The sequence below is a fragment of the Mauremys reevesii genome, linkage group 5 (genome assembly GCF_016161935.1).
Source record: "Mauremys reevesii isolate NIE-2019 linkage group 5, ASM1616193v1, whole genome shotgun sequence".
NCBI classification, from domain to species: Eukaryota; Metazoa; Chordata; order Testudines; family Geoemydidae; genus Mauremys; species Mauremys reevesii.
Window position 1 is genome coordinate 91,147,839 of NC_052627.1, and position 19,156 is coordinate 91,166,994.

The 19,156-nt window shown below is 46.2% G+C and overlaps 1 protein-coding gene across 5 annotated transcripts in view; it reads left to right on the forward strand.

The window, feature by feature from the left end:
• CORIN (corin, serine peptidase) overlaps window positions 1-19,156 on the forward strand; it is a 289,837-nt gene continuing 270,681 nt past the window's right edge. For all 5 annotated transcript variants that reach the window (XM_039541668.1, XM_039541670.1, XM_039541669.1 and 2 more), the window contains exon 1: window positions 1-176. In XM_039541668.1, the coding sequence (XP_039397602.1) occupies window positions 102-176 (75 nt within the window). In that variant the 5' untranslated portion in view covers window positions 1-101. The remainder of the gene's footprint in view (window positions 177-19,156) is intronic.

Here is a 19,156-nt window from a genome sequence, read left to right on the forward strand (position 1 = left end):
TGTGTGTTAGGGAGGGAGGCAGGCAGTCGTGGCACGTCCGTCTGAGATGTAGAAAGGAGTGGGGGGGAGGAAGGTGGAGAAGACTCAGCAGCAGCCAGAGCATGTTCTCGATGCAACAGTTCCCTGCCCTGCCTCCGGAAGAAGAGCGTTACCGCCAGGTCCTCTCCACTGACCGGGTAAGGCAAGCGCAGCTCCCCGGTCACCCTACGCAGCTACCGCGTGGGTCCTTTCCCTTGGCACCAGCGGTGGCCACAGGGTCCTGGCGTGCCCGGGGCTGGGGCCGTAGCCCATCGGTCCCCGATGGAGTCGTCTCCACCTCCCGGCTGAGTAAGTAAGCCCCAGAGCGGCTGCCAGCCGCGGGGACCGCGCCCAGAGGCGCGCAAGATGCGCTGCAGACGGGGGACGAGGACACCGCTCTGCTAGCGTAGCGGTCTGGGCAGCGCCTAGCGCTCTCCTCGCTGAGTCCCCGCAGCCTGGGGCGAGGGACAACAGCGTAGGAAGCCACATGGTTCCAGTTACAGGAACCCACGCTCCCAAGGAAACCAGCTCACGCCGATTTAGCTTTGCAGAAACGATCCCTTTAAAGGGGCCATAATTCCTTCGGGGCAGAAACCGGAGTGTCTCGTTCGGGCCCGATGCGCGTGTTCGAGAAACGCTCTGGGGAAAGGAGAAACTTCTTGAGCAGGTCCAGCCTGGTGGCCGAGCCGAGCCGCTCCCGCCCTCTGCCTTTCCACCGCCCGCGTTATATTGTGTTAAGGGGCAATTAACGTTAAGTTATTTAGACACTCGAGAAAGTTCAGCCCGTCTCCGCCGAGACACCGCAATGGCACAACAACTTACAGTCTGATCAGGTTCTTTGTTCCTAATTTATGTTTTTGACAGGAAACCAGATAATATCTGACCACATTTTGTACTTTGAGATTCTTCTGAGACCAAAAATTAAAAGTGAGTCTCATGCAAACAAACTGAAAAGACTGCCACAAACCTCTGAAACAAAGTTATGCAGTTCCAGTTTATAAAAACTGAGTGAGGTGTCTTGTTGTCATACTACATTGTCTTAAGTTATTGTACTATGGAATGACATCAACTTTATTCCTTTAGAAAATACAATTATTATTTAATATAATATTAATTTTTCTAAAATACATTAATAAGGGACCTAAAATAAGGGACCACAGTCAAAGTATAATTATTATCTCAGCAAGAAAGTTTCATAGACACATCCTGTTTACTAGTCCACACTTGTTTTGTAGCGTTAGACTTACTGAATGTAAACACATCAATTTAAATTTCAAACAATTATTTTCATAAAACCACTTAAAAGTATACTATATTGACTAGAGTACATGTAAATATTATGTAGAATGACATTTCCGATATTGATTTTCACTAAGAAAACTGAAAAAGAAGCCCCTGTAGCATTTCTAATTTGCATTAAAAGATATTTTTAGCCAATTTCCAGTATTGCAAATAAGTAAATGTGAGCACTATTCTACCATTTATTTTTTAGATCATCCATGGTGTTCTACACTGTTAAAATCAATATTCGCTTTTCTTCATTTATAAGCTGATTCAGTTGAATACATAAGTATAACTGATATACAATCTAGAAATATGCTTTTAACTAGTATTTAACTTGCATCCGAAGAAGTGGGTATTCACCCACGAAAGCTCATGCTGCAAAACGTCTGTTAGTCTATAAGGTGCCACAGGATTCTTTTTTGCTTTTACAGATCCAGACTAACACGGCTACCCCTCTGATAACTTACAGTGGCGAATAACGGGCAAGTAGAAGCGGCCCCGCTGCCCTTTAATGTAACCAGGGAACATTTCGTTTCCTTTCATTGTCAAGGGAGGCCGGTGTGTAATCTACAAATGCCGCCAGTGGTTCTGTCCCCAGCCTCGCTTAGCAATCAGCGGAGTGATCGAAACGAATGTGTTCCAATAGCCGTGCCCTTTCGGGCTGAAATCAAATACCACCGCACCTAACTCGCCCCACACAGGACTGATTCCCTGCAGACAGGCGAGGGTCGAGCCCACAAGTTTAGCAGAAGTCCAGGGTAAGACTTGTCATACAAATGATAAATCCGCAGTCACCTTCCTGTTCCCAGCCCCGCCGCCTTCTGTTAGCCACACGGGCTCAAGGAGAACAGCAAAGGGGAATCATTTGTTTTTAATCGGATCCATTTGCGGCTGATGATTGGCGAGAGCTGAGAAAAGTTATGCAGAGAACAGCAGGCAACAAGTTAGCTCAGCGTGCCTGGCTATGTGGCTCTCCTAGGGCGTCTGCATTCCGAGTTCGCCTAGTGAGTCTCAATGTGATTATTGCCCTTCCTCAAGGACTAGGCAGGGGAGAGGCAGGATGAGGCAGCAGTAAGGTCAGGGGTAGAGCGACACTTGTACTTTTCTTCCTGGCTGTCGAGGAGCAGCGTGCGGAGCCCATCTCTTGCGGGCTCAAAGAAGACACTGGAGTGGAATATAGGGCGAAACCGGGCAGTTAATCGCACTCTGGGGGACAGCGCAGTTGTGATGAATACAAATGGGAAGATGTGCAGAGTCCGGGGGTCCCCACCCCTCTAGGCACATTCCCTGGGCTGGGGAATGCTGGGGCCATGGCTACGCTAGGAAAAAGTGAGACAACGGGACAGCGGTCATGTGTTAACTAACACGCTGTAAAATCCTACTGTAAAGAGGGCAAAATCGTACTGTTAACGCGATGTCGCTCGCCCAGGTGCACCCTGGACTACAGACTAGGGGAGCGGGCGTGTCTCGGAGCTCCTGCACCTTCCCCAGACTCGGGGTACTCTCGGGTAAGGCGCGGGGAAGGAAGGGTCGGCAAGTCAGGGGCTGCTGGGCAGACTAAGGGGAAGTTGTGAATATAAAAGTTTGAGCTGCCTAAAGAGCAGCAAGGAAAATGTATAAAGGATTCCCGACTTAGCACAGAGCTAAGATGTAATATACCGCCACTGGGGCATTAGCTCTTACACTGTGCGTGTGATGTACAGAGCCTTTCTCCCCACTGGGTGTTATAATGTCCTGCTCTAAGGAGAAGACCGGAACACCCAACGAAGGAATGAGTCCTGCTGGGGGGGACGACAACGTTTCAGAACTCACTTCTAGCTAAGTAACTAATGGCTTCTTACACAACGTCTAGGAAGGTACCGCAAAACACCGACTTTACATTTTGGCACTGTAAAGTAATAGCGTTCAGTACACTTTAAAAACATTTTATACAATGAATACGATATAACACAATAAACAATTAACATGACCCATTATTTGAAACGTTTGTAAATATTGTCGTATATTATGTTGTTCCCATTCTCCACGTGATTTAAAATCCAGGTCCTTTAGTCACATTGGGCTGTATAAGTAGGAGCATTTCCAGCAGATCTAGGGAAGTAATTATTCCCCTCTATTCAAATGCATCCATTTTTTGTCCCCCCCCCCCCACAGAAGGGGTGTGGACAAATTGGAGAGAGTCCAGTGGAGGGCAAAGAACATGATTAATGGGCTGGGGCACATGACTTAGGAGGAGAGGCTGAGGGAACTGGGGTTATTTAGTTTGCAGAAGAGAGGAGTGAGGCGGGATTTGATAGCAGCCTTCAACTGAAAGGGGGTTCCAAAGAGGATGGAGCTAGGCTGCTGTCAGTCGTGGCAGATGACAGGACAAGAAGTAATGGTCTCAAGTTGCAGTGGGGGAGGTCTAGGTTGGATATTAGGAAACACTATTTCACTAGGAGGGTGGTGAAGCACTGGAATGGGTTACCTAGCGAGGTGGTGGAATCTCCATCCTTAGAGGTTTTCATGGCCCAGCTTGACAAAGTCTTGGCTGGGATGATTTAGTTGGTGTTGGTCCTGCTTTGAGCAGGGGATTGGACTCACGAGGTCTCTTCCAACCCTAATATTTTATGATTCTATGATCTCAGGGCAGAGCAGTCTAGATTCCAAAGCCAGAAGAGACCATTGTAATCATCTAGTCCAGTGGTTCTTAACCAGGAGTACGCAGAGGTCTTCCAGAGGGTACCATCAACCATCTAGATTAATTGCCTAGTTTTACAACAGGCTACATAAAAAGCACTAGCGAAGTCAGTACAAACTAAAATTTCATACAGACAATGACTTGTTTATACTGCTCTATATACTATACCAGAGTGGCTAAACTGCAGCTCACGAGCAACATGTGGTTCTTTTACAGTTAAAATGCAGCTTCTGGAGCCCACCATGCCCCTGTTTCTCTGCCTAATAGACTGGCAGGGAGGGGAGCTTGGGGCTTCTGGCCTCTGGCAGGACTCAGGGCATCAGCCTGGTGGATGCTCCTGCTGGGGCCCTGAGCCTTCGCAGGTGCCTCCTACGGAGCAGAAGTCTCAAGTGACACCACCCTGCTGCAGGGCAGAAGCCCTGAGCCCCAGCAGGTGAGCCCCACGGGCTGAAGCCCTGAGCCCCAGCAGGCATGCCCAACACCCGAGGTTATGAAAATTATTGTATGCGGCTCAGAGGGTCAATACGTTTGGCCACCCCTGCACTATACACTGAAATGTAAGTACAATATTTATATTTCAGTTGATTTATTTTATAATTATATGGTAAAAATTAGAAAGTAAACAATTTTTCAGTAATAGTGTCCTGAGACACTTTTTGCATTTTTATGTCTGAATTTGTAAGCAAGTAGTTTTTAAGTGAGGCGGGTATGTAAGACAAATCAGACTTCTGAAAGGGGTACAATAGTCTGGAAAGGTTGAGAGCCACTGATCTAGTCTGACCTTCTGTATAACACAGGCCATAGAATTTCCCCAAAATAATTCCCGGAGCAGATCTTTTAGAAAAAGCATCCAGTCTTGATTTAAAAATTGCCAGTGATGGAGAATCCACCAGGATCTGTGGTAAGTTATTCCAGTGGTTAATTACTCTCACTGATAAACATGTGTGCAGTTATTTCCACTTTGAATTTGTCTAGCTTCATCTTCCAGCCATTGGGTTGTGTTATACCTTTCTCTGCTAGACTGAAGAGCCCATTATTAAATATCTGTTTCCCATATAGGTACTTATAGACTGAAATCAAGTCATCCCTTAACCTTCTCTTTGTTAAGCTATATGAATTGAACTTCTGGGTTCTATCACTATACTGCATGTTTTCCTTTCTTTTCTTTTTAAAACTATTCATTTATTTGGGAAGTTTTAACAAGTTTACAAATCCTTGCCATATAAATATCAGAATCAAAACAAACATTACAACAGTAGCTTTTGTTTAAAGAGACATTATACCGGAATACATCATCAGATCTTTCTATTTAACAGGGTGTTACCATATTACAGAGTGAGCATCATTACTACACCTATAGTATGTCATTTCTAGTGATTTTATTAAGTGACATTTAAATATAAACATATTTAATGGACCAGACACATCTATCAAATATTAATATTTTAAAAATTGGACAGGTATGCTGAGGCTTTTTTGCAGGTGAGTATACTTTGTGTTAGTAATGAATAAAAGGTCTAAATATAAATATCTAAATATTTATCTGTCCTCCATTTTGGTGGGTACATAATTGGTGTGTTAATTTTTCCATAAGCAAAACCTCCCATAATATTGAACTATTCCTCTGTGGTTGGACTATTTTTTTTCCAGACAGAGGCTACCAATAGTCAGGCAGCTACTAGCATATGAGACATTAATTCTTCATTTCCTCTTGAGTGACCATTTCCGCTAGGAAGCCCCAGAAGGATTACCAAGGGATCATTTGGTAATAAATATCCAACAATTTGTAAAATACTGTTATGGATTGCATCCCAGTACTTTCTAATGTCCAGACATATCCACCATATATGCATAAAATTTCTTATTTCACAATTTCTCTGACTTTTATCCACATTCAATCTCTCTATATATTTTACCCTGACTGATGTGATGTACCACTGAAACAATATCTTAAAAGAAATTTTCTTTTATTATGCTACAGACTGTGGTTGCTGGTCCTCTTTTCCAGGTCAAACCCTATTTCTCTGGGGTAATTTATCCACATCCTTTTCCCCGTGTGTCATATATGGAGACTTTTTTGTTAGAAAAGCTGTCTGCAAAGACTGATATTAATTAATTAAATAAATACATTAATACATTAATTATTTTGTTTCCTAATTGACCAGACACCATCACTTTTACAGAAAGTTGAGAAACATAACTTCTGCTCGGAAAGTACTGGTACCAGGGGACAGTGGGACAATAAAAGTTAGTTTTGATCTCTAAATAAATTAGAAAATTATCTTTACTGAATAGCTGGCCAACCAGGTGTATTCCATAGCTCTTCCAATGTTTGCGGCTTTTTGGTTCACAATTTGGATTAAGATCTGGATTATTTGCAATAAGTGTCATTGGTGAGGGGAAATAATTTATCTTATCTCTAGTTCTGTCCCAAACCCATAGATTAGCCTTTGCTAAAGGATGTGTGTAAATGTCTGGAGAGCATGATATTTTATTAATCCATGGTAGCCTAGCAATGTTTTACACTGTTACCATTTTCTTGTCTAATAAATATCCAGTATTTGACTGGGTTAGAGTGCCCCAACTGCACTACTGCTTTGAGCTGGCTGGCTTGATAGCACCATAGAATATTTGTAATAGCTAGTCTACCCTGTTCAATGGGTCTGTACAAAATATCTGCACTCACACTTGGTCTTTTCTTGTTCCATATAAATTCTAACAACATCCTCTGTACTCCTGCTAGGGTTTTATCTGGGATAATCACAGAAGAATTTTGAAACAAAAAAGATATCCTTAGCAGAATATTCCTTTTGATTGTGGCTATCCTTCCCAACCAAGAAATTGCATACTTCTCCCAGCATTCAGATCTTGGTTCGTTTGATGAAGTAGTGGTTTGACATTTAAATCATAGGGCTCTTCTAGATTGTTTGAGATTTGAATTCCCAGGTATTGTAGTTGCTGCCTATTTGTACCCAAATGTTTTCTGGAGGAGTGACTTTTCAGAAACTGGCAAATTTATAACTAGCATTTCAGGTTTGGCATACTTTTCTTTAAAACCAGATGCTTTCCCAAAGTCCTGGATTTCTTTAGCAATTAATTTTAGGGAAATATTTGGTGTAAATAGACATAATAGTATATCATCTGCATATAACATTATTTTCTGATGTATTCCTGTAAGGTTTATTCCTGTGAAGGATTCACTGTTCCTTATCCTTTATGCAAAAGGATTCATGGCCAGTGGGAAAAGTAAAGAGGACAAAGGATATACCTGCCTAGTCCCTCTGGTTTCAGAGTGGTAGCTGTGTTAGTCTGTATCAGCAAAAAGAACGAGGAGTACTTGTGGCACCTTAGAGACTAACAAATTTATTTGAGCATAAGCTTTCGTGGGCTACAGCCCACTTCATCGGATGCATGCAGTGGAATATACAGTAGGAAAATATATATACACAGAGAACATGAAAAAATGGGTGTTGCCATACCAACTGTAACAAGGGTAATTAATTAAGGTGAGCTATTAGCAGCAGAAGAAAAAAAGTTTGTAGTGATAATCAGGATGGCCCATTTTCAACCGTTGACAAGAAGGTGTGAGCAACAGTAGGGGGGGAAAATTAGCATGGGAAAACAGTTTTACTTTGTGTAATGACCCATCCACTCCCAGTCTTTATTCAAACCTAATTTAATGGTGTCTAGTTTGCAAATTAATTCCAATTCTGCAGTTTCTCATTGGAGTCTGTTTTTTAAGTTTTTTTGTTGGAGTATTGCGACTTTGAGATCTGTAATTGAGTGACCAGCGAGGTTGAAGTGTTTGCTGACTGGTTTTTAAATGTTATAATTCTTGACGTCTGATTTGTGTCCATTTATTCTTTTGCATAGAGACTGTCCGATTTGGCCAATGTACATTGCCAGCAATGCCCCTCTGCCATGAATAGGTCCACTCTATTCTATCAAAGGCTTTCTCTGCATCTAGTGATAAAATAAGAAAATGATCTTATTTTGATTTGGCATTATGGATGATTCCAAGTACTCTCCAAATATTGTCTGACATTTGTCTATCCTTAATTAATTCACTTAGATCTGGATTTATAAAAGCTGAGAGCAAAGACAAAGATCAGCTAGCTAGTATTTTTGCTAACATGTTCATGTCATGATTTAAAAGTGATATGGGCCTATAGGAGCTGCATAAGGTAAGACCTTTTTCCATCTTTAGGGAGGACAATCACAGAGCTTCTTTCATAGGTGGAAGTTCCTCCAGAACTTATTCCTAACAGAATAGTATTGAAGGTATCTTTCAAAGGATACGCACTAATACCTCCTTAAATATCTTGTAAAATTTAACTGGAAAGCCATCAAGTCCTGGAGTTTTACTACTTTTCATACTTGCTATTGTCTCTAGAATTTCTTCTTCTGTTATTTCTTTATCTAAAGTTCCTTTATCAATTTTGCTTATCATTGGCATGCCTGCTACTTCCAGATATTTTTTAATAACGTCAGAGCTATGAGGTATAGAGATTTTTATAATAAGCAGCAAAAGTTGCACTTATTGCATCAGGGTGTGTAACTATCTTTTGCTGATTGTTTTTTATGAGTGAAATAATACGTTGCTTTAGAATCTCTTTAAGTTTTTGAGCCAATACCCTATCACTTTTATTTTCGTTTTCATAAAACTTCTGCTTTGTATACCCACGGGATTTTTCAGTGGCATCTCTCCTGCAACATATTCAACTTCCCTCTAATATTAGTTAATTGTTGGTATTTTTTTAATTTGTGTTTTTGTGAATATCTTGTAACTTTTAATCTCTTGTTCTAGTTCTATTTTTCTTGAGCTCTTTCTTTTTTTCAATTGAGTGGCGTTGCTTGTCAACTGGCTCCTAAATACTGCTTTACCTACCTCTCAGAAAAGACCTTTTCTTATATTGTCTGTATTATTTATTTGAAAGTTTCAAACAATGTCATCTTTAATTGCTGGAACCCGATGATTGTCATGGAGAAGCAAGCAGATCATTTTCCAAAAAAATGATCTTTGGAACCCAACCCAGTTATCCAATATTACTTCCACTGGTGCATGATCTGACCATATAATGTTGCCAATTTCCACAGATCTTTTCTACTTCATTAAGGATTTAGATATTAACGTTAGGTCTTGTGACAGGGCAGCCCCGCCCTGCTCTAGCCCCAGCAGCATCAGACCAGTAGCTCTGATAGCGAAAGTCCCGCCCTGGCCGTACTGGGCATGCTCCAAGTGCTCTGGGAGTATAAAAGGAGGGAACTCAGCCCAGTCTGGGCGGGTGGCTGCAGGGGAAGGAGCTAACTGGGAAGCTCCTGTGGAGGACCAGCCACCACCCTTGAAGTTGCCAGGAATTGAAACTTCTCCTGGCTGGCACGAAACCCTACCATGGGAGGATCCCTAGAAGGTGACGGACCTGGAGACCCATGGAGAACCTAGGGACTCGTGGGAGACCCCAACTCTCAAGCCGGTAGGAAGTGACTCAGGGCAGGGTGTGTGTGTGTGTGTGTGTGTGTGCGCGCCGGACTGGTACCTTGCCTCTGGTAAGCCTCAGCGTGTTTTGGTAAGACACCCCCACTGAGTCATTAGGCTGCACTGCCCTGCAGTCAGGGGTGATTCTATGGACTCTGGCCGCTAGCTGTAATGCCCTGCAGTCAGGGGCGATTCTACGGACTCTGGCCATTAGGCTGTACTGCCCTGCAACCAGGGGTGTAAACCCTCACCCGTGGTGGAGAATGTGAGTATTGATCTGGGCCTGTTGAAAGGTCTGGGAGAATGGAGTTGAACCGTTGGAACTCCATCAACCTCCAAGATGGAGATGGAGATGGAGAAGCTCCCAAAGTGGATGCTGGAAAGGCAGCAAGAGCAGGCGGCCCAACAGCAGCAGCAGGTGCAGATGATGCAGCAGATGGCCAGCCAGCAGCAGCTGCTGATAACCCAGCATCAAGAACAGCAGCAGAAGCTCCTCTAGGAACTGGTGGTCAAGCAGCAGGCATAACAAGAACGTCTGGTCCAGCAGATGACCACTCTGTTATGCTCGGTGGGAACCGAAACTGACGTACCTGCTGGGGCCAGACCCAGGGAGAATCTGGGGGAGCTGCCGGTACGCCTCACTAAGATGGGGCCAGAAGACGACCCGGAAGTGTTCCTAGTGACATTCGAATGGGTGGTGACTGCTTCCAGGTGGCCCCCGGAGCATTGGGCCACCTTACTAGCCCCCTATCTGATGGGACAGGCCCAGGCCACCTACTGTAGCCTCAACCCCTGGGAGGCCCTGGAGTACTCCTGGGTGAAGGTGGCCGTACTGGAACATACCGGCATTAGCCTGAAGACCTATCGCTAACACCTCCACAAAGAACAGTATCCCATGGGGCTTGGCCCCGGGCAGTGGCCCAACGGATACGGGACCACTGTTGGAAGTGGTTGAACCCGGAAGGCTTGACCGGACCCCAGGTAGTGGAGATGGTGGCACTGGAGCAGTTCACCCAGATCCTGCCCCCAAGAGGAAGGGCCTGGCTAATCTGACATCGACTGGCAACCTTGTCCATGACAGTGGCCTTGATGGAGGACTACTTGTCCGCTGAGGGGGCTCAGGCGCCACCCCGGGCAGCAGGAAGTTCCAGTCGAAGGGGTGGGCCGGGAAAAGGAAATCCCCAGGAGGCAGGGGCTCGGGAGCCATCATCCGGTGCCTGCCCCGCGACCCTGAAGCCCCCCAGCCCTGAGCCCAGGCACAGAACCACCCGGGTACTGACCCGAAGAGACCAGCTCCCACAAGAGAGAGGGAGCCCGCTGGGTGGAGGCCCTGGACCCGCTGAGACCCAAGAAGGGTGCTAGGAGTGCAGACAAGAAGAGCATTTCCAGCGGGATTGCCCGTTTATGGACTGCAATTATGGACAAGCCTGGGTCGCCGGACAAAGGGCCCGGAAGAGAGGACTGGGAAAACTCGTTGTCTCTTTCTGGGTCGAGGGGATCCTCACGAATGCCCTTGTGGACTTGGGGTGCAGGCAGACCCTCATACGGGAGGGGCTGGTCCCAGACCTGAAACTCTGGCACCCAGATCCACTTACAATGTCTACATGGGGACATCTGCCCCTACCCATCGGCATGGGTGAGGATAGAAGTATGCCACCGGGAGAGGGGGCCTCCGTGTGGGTGTGGCCCCCAGGTTAGCCTACCCAGTAGTATTGGGACGAGACTGGCCAGGCTTCAGGGAGGTTCTCCAAATGTACCAACCATGGTCTGACCCAGGAATGGATGGGACTAGGCCCCCATAAGTGGGGCTGCTTGGACGCACACCATGGGTCGACCCTGGAGAAGGGGCATCAGCGCTGGGGGAGACCCCCGTGACACTCACCCCACCCCCCGTACGGCCCCTTTCAGTGGAGGACACAGAAATGGAACTGGAGCGGGACATGGACTTTGTCCAGGAACAGAGAGAGGACTCGACCCTAAGCAGAACCTGGGAACAGGCCACCAGCCTTGGGCCCAACCCTGAGGCCCCCACAGGGTCCCTGCTTTGAGATATGGCAGGCTCGCCTATATCGGGTACTGCAGGAACTGCAGACCCAGGAGACATTCTGTCAGCTATTGGTTCCCCGGAGGCTGCGACAAAGCCTCCTCGGACTAGTCTACGCTAACTCCTGGGCTGGGCACCTGGGGCGGGAAAAGACCCTCCAGAGGATAGTTCACCGGTTCTTCTGGCCTGGCATACACCAGGAGGTTCGGGACTACTGCACATCTTGCCCAGAATGCCAGCTGGTGGGACCGAAAGGTGTATCCTGGGCACCCCGATTCCTATGCCAGTCATCGGCATACCCTTTGAACGGATTGGGATGGACCTAGTCGGCCCCCTTGAAATAAGTAAGATGGGGAACTGCTTCATCCTAGTGGTTGTGGATTATGCAACATGTTACCCTGAAGCTGTGCCTCTGCAGACGGTGCTAGTGATCGCTACCAAACTAGTGAAGATTTTTGCTAGGATCGGGATACCTGCGGAAATCCTGACGGACCAGGGCATGAACATGTCATCTAAACTGATAGCTGAATTGTGCTGCCTCCTCCATATACAAATGCTCTGGACATCAGTCTATCATCCCCAAACAGAAAGCCTATTGCAGGGGTCGGCAACCTTTCAGAAGTGGTGTGCCGAGTCTTCATTTATTCACTCAGATTTAAGGTTTCGCGTGCCAGTAATACATGTTAACATTTTTAGAAGGTCTCTTTCTATAAGTCTATATAATATATAACTAAACTATTGTTGTCTGTAAAGTAAATAAGGTTTTTAAAATGTTTAAGAAGCTTCATTTAAAATTAAATTAAAATGCAGAGCCCCCCGGACCGGTGGCCAGGACCCGGGCAGCGTGAGTGCCACTGAAAATCAGCTCACGTGCTGCCTTCGGCACCCATGCCATAGGTTGCCTATTCCTGGCCTAGTGGAACGTTTCAATGGCACCCTAAAATCCATGTTACAAAAGTTCATGGAGGAGGACCCTATGCATTGGGATACTCTGTTGCCAGCCCTGCTGTTCGCCATAAGGGAGGTACCCCAGGCATCAACATGGTTCGCACCCTTTGAACTCTTGTACAACAGGCAGCCCAGGGGGATCCTGGACCTCCTGAAGGAGGAGTGGGAAGCCCAGGAGACACAAGGTCTCGGGACCAACTCCGAGAACGGCTCCGAACACTGGTGCTTTTGCCCAGGAGAACCTGATGCAGGCCCAAGTGAACCAAGGAACTAGGTGACGGAGTTTCGCCCCAGGCGATCGGGTGTTGCTTTTGTTGCCCTCGGCTGAATCGAAACTTCTGGCCAAATGGCAGGGACCCTACCAGGTAATCCGGCGGGTTGGACCGGTAGACTACGAGGTCCGACTACCGGGGCGATAGAGGGAGACGCGCATCTGCCATGTGAATCTTCTGAAGGCCTGGAAGCCCAGGGAAGCCCTGCTCATTGGCCCGTCCACCCTGGAATTGGAACTCGGGCCCCTAGTAGGGGACCCCTGGAGCCAAGGCTGGTGATGTTAGGGGCGGACCTCACCCCCATACAGCAAGAGCAACTACAACGACTGATAGAGGAGTTCCCCGACGTGTTATCCGCCCGCCCTGTTTATACTTCAAACAGATGCTTTGGGGGGGGGGGGCGTACTCTCCCAGGAATTAGATGGGGAAGAACACCCAATACCGTATCTAAGTCATAAACGGTTCCCCTGGGAACAACATTATTCCACAATAGAGAAAGAGGCTCTGGCGGTGCGATGGACCATCAACACTCTTTGTTATTATCTGTTGGGGAATAACTTCAGGTTGATCACAGACCATGCTCCCCTACAGTGGATGCATAGTATGAAGGACACAACCCCCCGGATTACATGATGGTACCTCTCCCTCCAACCCTATGACTTCTGCATGTTTCGTCACCTGGGTAAGGCCCATGCTAACGCAGATTTCTTCTCCAGACAGGGCGAGGGGGAGAAGGAGGCGGACCAACCCCAGGGGATCCTTCTTAAGGGGGAGGGTGTGTGATGGGGCAGCCCCGCCCCACACTAGCCCCAGCAGTGTCAGACCAGTAGCTCTGACAGCGGAAGTCCCGCCCCGGCCATACTGGGCATGCTCCAAGTGCTCTGGGAGTATTAAAGGAGGGAACTCAGCTCAGTCTGGGCAGGTGGCTGCAGGGGAAGGATCTAACTGGGAAGCTCCTGCAGAGGACCAGCCACTACCCTTGAAGTTGCCGGGAACTGAAGCTTCTCCTGGCTGGCATGAAGCCCTACTACGGGAGGAGCCTGAGGAGGCGACGGACCTGGAGACCCGCGGAAAACCTAGAGACTCGTGGGAGACCCCAACTCTCAAGCCAGTAGGAAGTGACCCGGGGTGTGTGTGTGTGCCGGACTGGTACCTTGCCCCCGGTAAGCCTCCGCGTGTTTCAATAGGACCCTCCCCCCCCCCCCCCCAGCCAGCTGAGCCAGTGGCAAGGTCTTACATTGCTGTTAGGGCCATAGTCCGGGGCCCAGTGAAGTGGGAGAGTCTCTGCCCTGCAGCCAGGGGCGATTCTATGCACTTTGGCCGCTAGGCCATACTGCCCTGCAACCAGAGGCGATTCTATAGACTCTGGCCATTAGGCCATGCTGCCCTGCAACCAGGGGCGTAAACCCTCACAGATATATTCTAAAATGTGTAATCTTTTTCTCCTGGGTACAATTCTCTTCAGCAATCTGACAGATCAAATTGTTGGCAAAGCGAAGTCAATGCTCCGTCTGCTTCCATATCCCCCTTATCTTTTTTTTTATCAGATTTGTCCAGTCCAATTGAAGTCTCCTCCCAGTATAGTTTCCCCTTCCCCAAAGTGTTGCAGTGTTTTAAAGATGTCCTTAATATTTATTTATGTATTTATTCTTATTTACTTAGCTTTTAGTTGGGAGCATACACTGGGCCCAGTGTTGTTATTAACCTAGCAATTGTGCTCTTCAACAATATAAATCGTCTCTCCTTCTCCTTAAATTGATCTTCAATATGAAAAGGCATATGTGTAGCAAGTGTAATACCCCCTCCTCTTTTCTTTTGCTGAAGCAAAAAAATGTCTGCTGAAACCAGTTACTTTTCATGCCCATAATTTGTTCTTCCTGACAATGGGTTTCTTAGAGTAGAATAATCTGGAAGTTTTTAAAAAATAAATTATACCTAGATTTTTTTTTCTTTTTAATGACATTATGTAGCCTTTTGACAAAGATGTCACTTTAAAAGGAATAACCACTGAGAGTAACTATTTAACTTATTGAAAAACTTGAAATTATTGAGATTCTCTAGCTACTTGATGGCATGAACCCTTGTGTTGTCAATGTCTTTCTTGGTTTTTTGTTGCATTCATGACTGTAGCCTGGTCTACACTAGGCGTTTAAATCGGTTTTAGGAGCGTAAAACCGATTTAACGCCACAACCATCCACACTAGGAGGCACCTTATATCGATTTTAATGGCTCTTTAAACCGGTTTCTGTACTCCTCCCTAACGAGAGGAGTAGCGCTAGTATCGGTATTACCATATCGGATTAGGGTTAGTGTGGCCGCTGATCGACGGTATTGGCCTCCGGGCGGTATCCCATAGTGCACCACTGACCACTCTGGACAGCAATCTGAACTCGGATGCAGTGGCCAGGACAGGAAAAGCCCCGCGAACTTTTGAATATTTCCTGTTTGCCCAGCATGGAGCTCTGAACAGCACATGTGGCGATGCAGTTAAAAATCAAAATAAAGAAAGAGCTCCCGCATGGACCATGCGGACGTGATCGCTGTAAGGGCAGGCAAATCTGTTCTATCAGCGCTCCATTACAGAAGACGAAATTCAAAATCATTTTTTTTAAATCTCCAGACAGACGCCATAGCAGGGGCTCAGCACACTGCTGCGTGACAAGCGTAACGGAAAGCCAAAGAATCAAATGGACGCTCATGGACTGGAGGACTCAAGCTATCCCACAGTTCCTGCAGTCTCCGAAAAGCATTTGCATTCTTGGCTGAGCTCCAAATGCTTCTAGGGTCAAACACCGTGTCCGCGGTGGGTCAGGGCATAGCTCGGCAATTTACGCACCCCCCCACCCACCCCCAGAAGTGAAAGGGAAAACAATCCTCTCTTGACTCTTTAACATGTCACCCTATCTTTACTGAATGCTGCAGATAGATGCGATGCTGCAGCACTCAACACCAACATCCTTGCTCCCCCTGCCATGGGTGGCTGATGGTGCAATATGACTGGTACCCGTCCTCATCATCAGCCTATTGGCACATGGGGCAGTGCAAAAGGACTGGTAACCATGCCGACTAGCATCAGTTAGGTCAATCAAGGGCGCCTGGCCCTAATTTTTCCTGGCAGATGGTGCAGTATGGCTGATAACCATCGTCGTCATAGCAACAGGGGGCTGAGCTCCTTCAGCCCCCACCCTTCATGTGTAAAGAAAAGATTCAATTGCCCCTGGACTAGCAGAGGGATGCTGGGCTCCTCTCCTCCACACTCCTTACTGTCCTGTCTGGACTATCATAGCAGCTGGAGGCTGCCTTCCACTCATTTCTCACTAACAAGTCACTGTGTCTTATTCCTGCATTCTTTATTACTTCATCACACAAGTGGGGGGACAATGCTACAGTAGCCCAGGAAGGCTGGGGGAAGAATGGAATCAACAGGTGGGGTTGTTGCAGGAGCACCCCCTGTGAATAGCATACAGCTCATAATTTCTGCTGGATCTGACACAGAGCAGCTGTGCTCTCTGGTTCTATGATACAGTAGTTCTCTAGTACACTTGCCCAAATTCTAGACAGGACTGATTCTATTTTTAGATACCAAAAAGGAGGGAGTCATTCCCAATTTTGGCTTTTGCGCCCCTGGCTAAGAGCAGCCAGGGGCACTTATGACAGCAACAGATGGAGCAGTGCAAAAGGACTGGTAACCATGCCCATCTTTTTACCAATTTATGGATTGGTAGATGGTGCAGTATGGCTGATAACCATCTCTGCTGTCATGCAAAAGCAAAAGCATGCTGCTGTGTAGCGCTGCTGAATCTCCTCTGTCAGCGGCATCTAGTACACATACGGTGACAGTGACAAAAGGCAAAACAGGCTCCATGATTGCCATGCTATGGCATCTGCCAGGGCAATCCAGGGAAAAAAGCCGCGAAATGCTTGTCTGCCATTGCTTTCCCAGAGGAAGGAGTGACTGACGACATTTACCCAGAACCACCTGCGACAATGATTTTTGCCCCATCAGGCACTGGGATCTCAACCCGGAAATTCCAAGGGGCGGGGGAGGCTGCGGAAACTATGGGATAGCTACGGAATAGCTACCCACAGTGCAACGCTCCAGAAGTCGATGCTAGCCTCGGACCGTGGACGCACACCACCGATTTAATGTGTTTAGTGTGGCTGCGCGCACTCGATTTTATACAATCTGTTTTACAAAACCGGTTTATGCAAATTCGGAATAGTCCCGTAGTGTAGACGTACCCTGTGTGCCTGAATATAACTTGGTTTCTGTTTGTAAACTCCCCCCCGCATCTCCCCAGTTCCCTCCCTTCTCCTGCATTCCTCTTATTCTAACAGCACATAAATACTTAAAATGCTGCATTGGTACAGCTGCACTGATGCATCTGTGCTGCTGTAGCTATTTAATTAGGACACTATACACTGACAGGAGAGCTCTCTCCCGCCAGCCTACCACCTCTCCAAGAGGCAGTAGATATGTCAGCAGGAGAAGCATGGGGATGAGGGGAAGTTAGGTCAGTAAAACTATGTTGCTCAGGGCAGTGGATTTTTCACACCTCTCAGTGGTGTAGTTATACTGATATAAGTTTGTAGTGTAGACTAGACCTAAATCCAACCACAAATGAATTACCAACATAATATGTGAAGCAAAACCCAAATGATTGTGTTTTGTGAACCCTAAACTCTCCCTAAGAACACTTGGCCTGCTTCTCTTGCAATCCAAATGAGGTAGCAAAGAGTCCTGTGGCATCTTATAGACTAACAGATGTATTGGAGCATGAGCTTTCGTGGGTGAATATCCACTTCGTCGGATGCATGTAGTGGAAATTTCCAGGGGCAGCTATATATATGCAAGCAAGAAGCAGGCTAGAGATAACGAGATTAGTTCAATCAGGGAGGATGAGGATGAGGCCCTCTGCTTCTTGCTTGCATATATATACACCTGCCCCTGGAAATTTCCACTACATGCATCCGACGAAGTGGGTATTCACCCACGAAAGCTCATGCTCCAATACGTCTGTTAGTCTATAAGGTGCCACAGGACTCTTTGCTACCTCATTTGGATTGTAAGAGAAGCAGGCCAAGTGTTCCTAGGGAGAGTTTAGGACTCTTTGCTGCTTTTACAGATCCAGACTAGCATGGCTACCCCTCTGACGAATGAGGTACAATCTCTACCTATGGGACCTTGCCCTTAGGATGGATTACTGTCTGGTCATTTTGAGTTACAAGAAGAATTTACAGAGAATTCCTAAAGGCTCCTTGCCATTCCCTCTCTGTTTTCTCCAATCTCCTCCATCCTCTCCCCCTCCTCTGTTATTGTCCTTTATGTCCTCTATGTTTTAAAATACAGAACACAGCTATTATTGATCACTGCAATTAAAGAAATTTTTATACTATTTTCTTTATAACAGTAACATAGTTAATGTTCATCTGTTAATTTCTGGTTACTCCTGGAAAGTCACTTCTGGTTGGAGCAGCACCCTATGGGCTCTCTCCATTTTTACTTCTTACCGGGAGCTTGGATGTAACAGCTCCACAATTAAAGTTTTTACAAACCAGATTGGGTTTTCTCCTTCAGCATTTCCAGGCAGCCCCTTAATTCTACTGTTGTGTCTTCTCAATCTGTTTTCTATATAATCCACTTTAAGATGCAGCTCTCTCTTTCTCTCTGCTTCATCAGTATCACCCGGTACTGTGAGAAGTTTGGTTGTCAGATCATTTCTCATGGCCTTAAGCTGAGCTATCATCTACAGAATGTTTGCTTTGTTAGCCATTTGATTTTCCTCAGCCCTGTCACTTCTGCCTGATTTGGCTACCATGTGTTCACTTGAAGTGTGAGAGGTCTCTCCATGCTGTGAGCCAGAAACACTTATCTTGGTGAAGTATCTTTTTAAATGTTCAGATTTTCTTGGATAATCCATCCTCTGCAATTCTGTGCTCTTGTTTTTGGTTGTTTTTTTTTTTTGGGAGGGGGTACTTTAGTAGATTTTGGAAGTCAATGGAGGCAGATTGCTTCAAGCACCCATGTTATTCTAAATCCTGCTAGTCTGCCATCAGGCATGTTTTCTAATCCTTTAATCATTCTTGTGGCTCTTATCTGAACCCTGTCCACTTTATCAACATCCTTCTTGACTTGTACACACCAGAACCGAACACGGTATTTCAACAGTGGTGCGTGCCAAATAGAGAGGTAAAATAATCTTTCTACTCCTACTTGAGATTCCTGTTTATGCTTCCAAGGATTGCAGTAACTCTCTTGTTTACACTACAGCATTGCACATGTTCTGCTGATTATCCACCACAACTCACAATTTTTTTTTGAGTCACTGCATCCCAGGATAGATTTACCCATCCTGTAAGTATGGCCTTTATTCTCTGTTGCTAAATATATAACATTTACATTTAGCCATATTAAAATGCATATTGTTTGCTT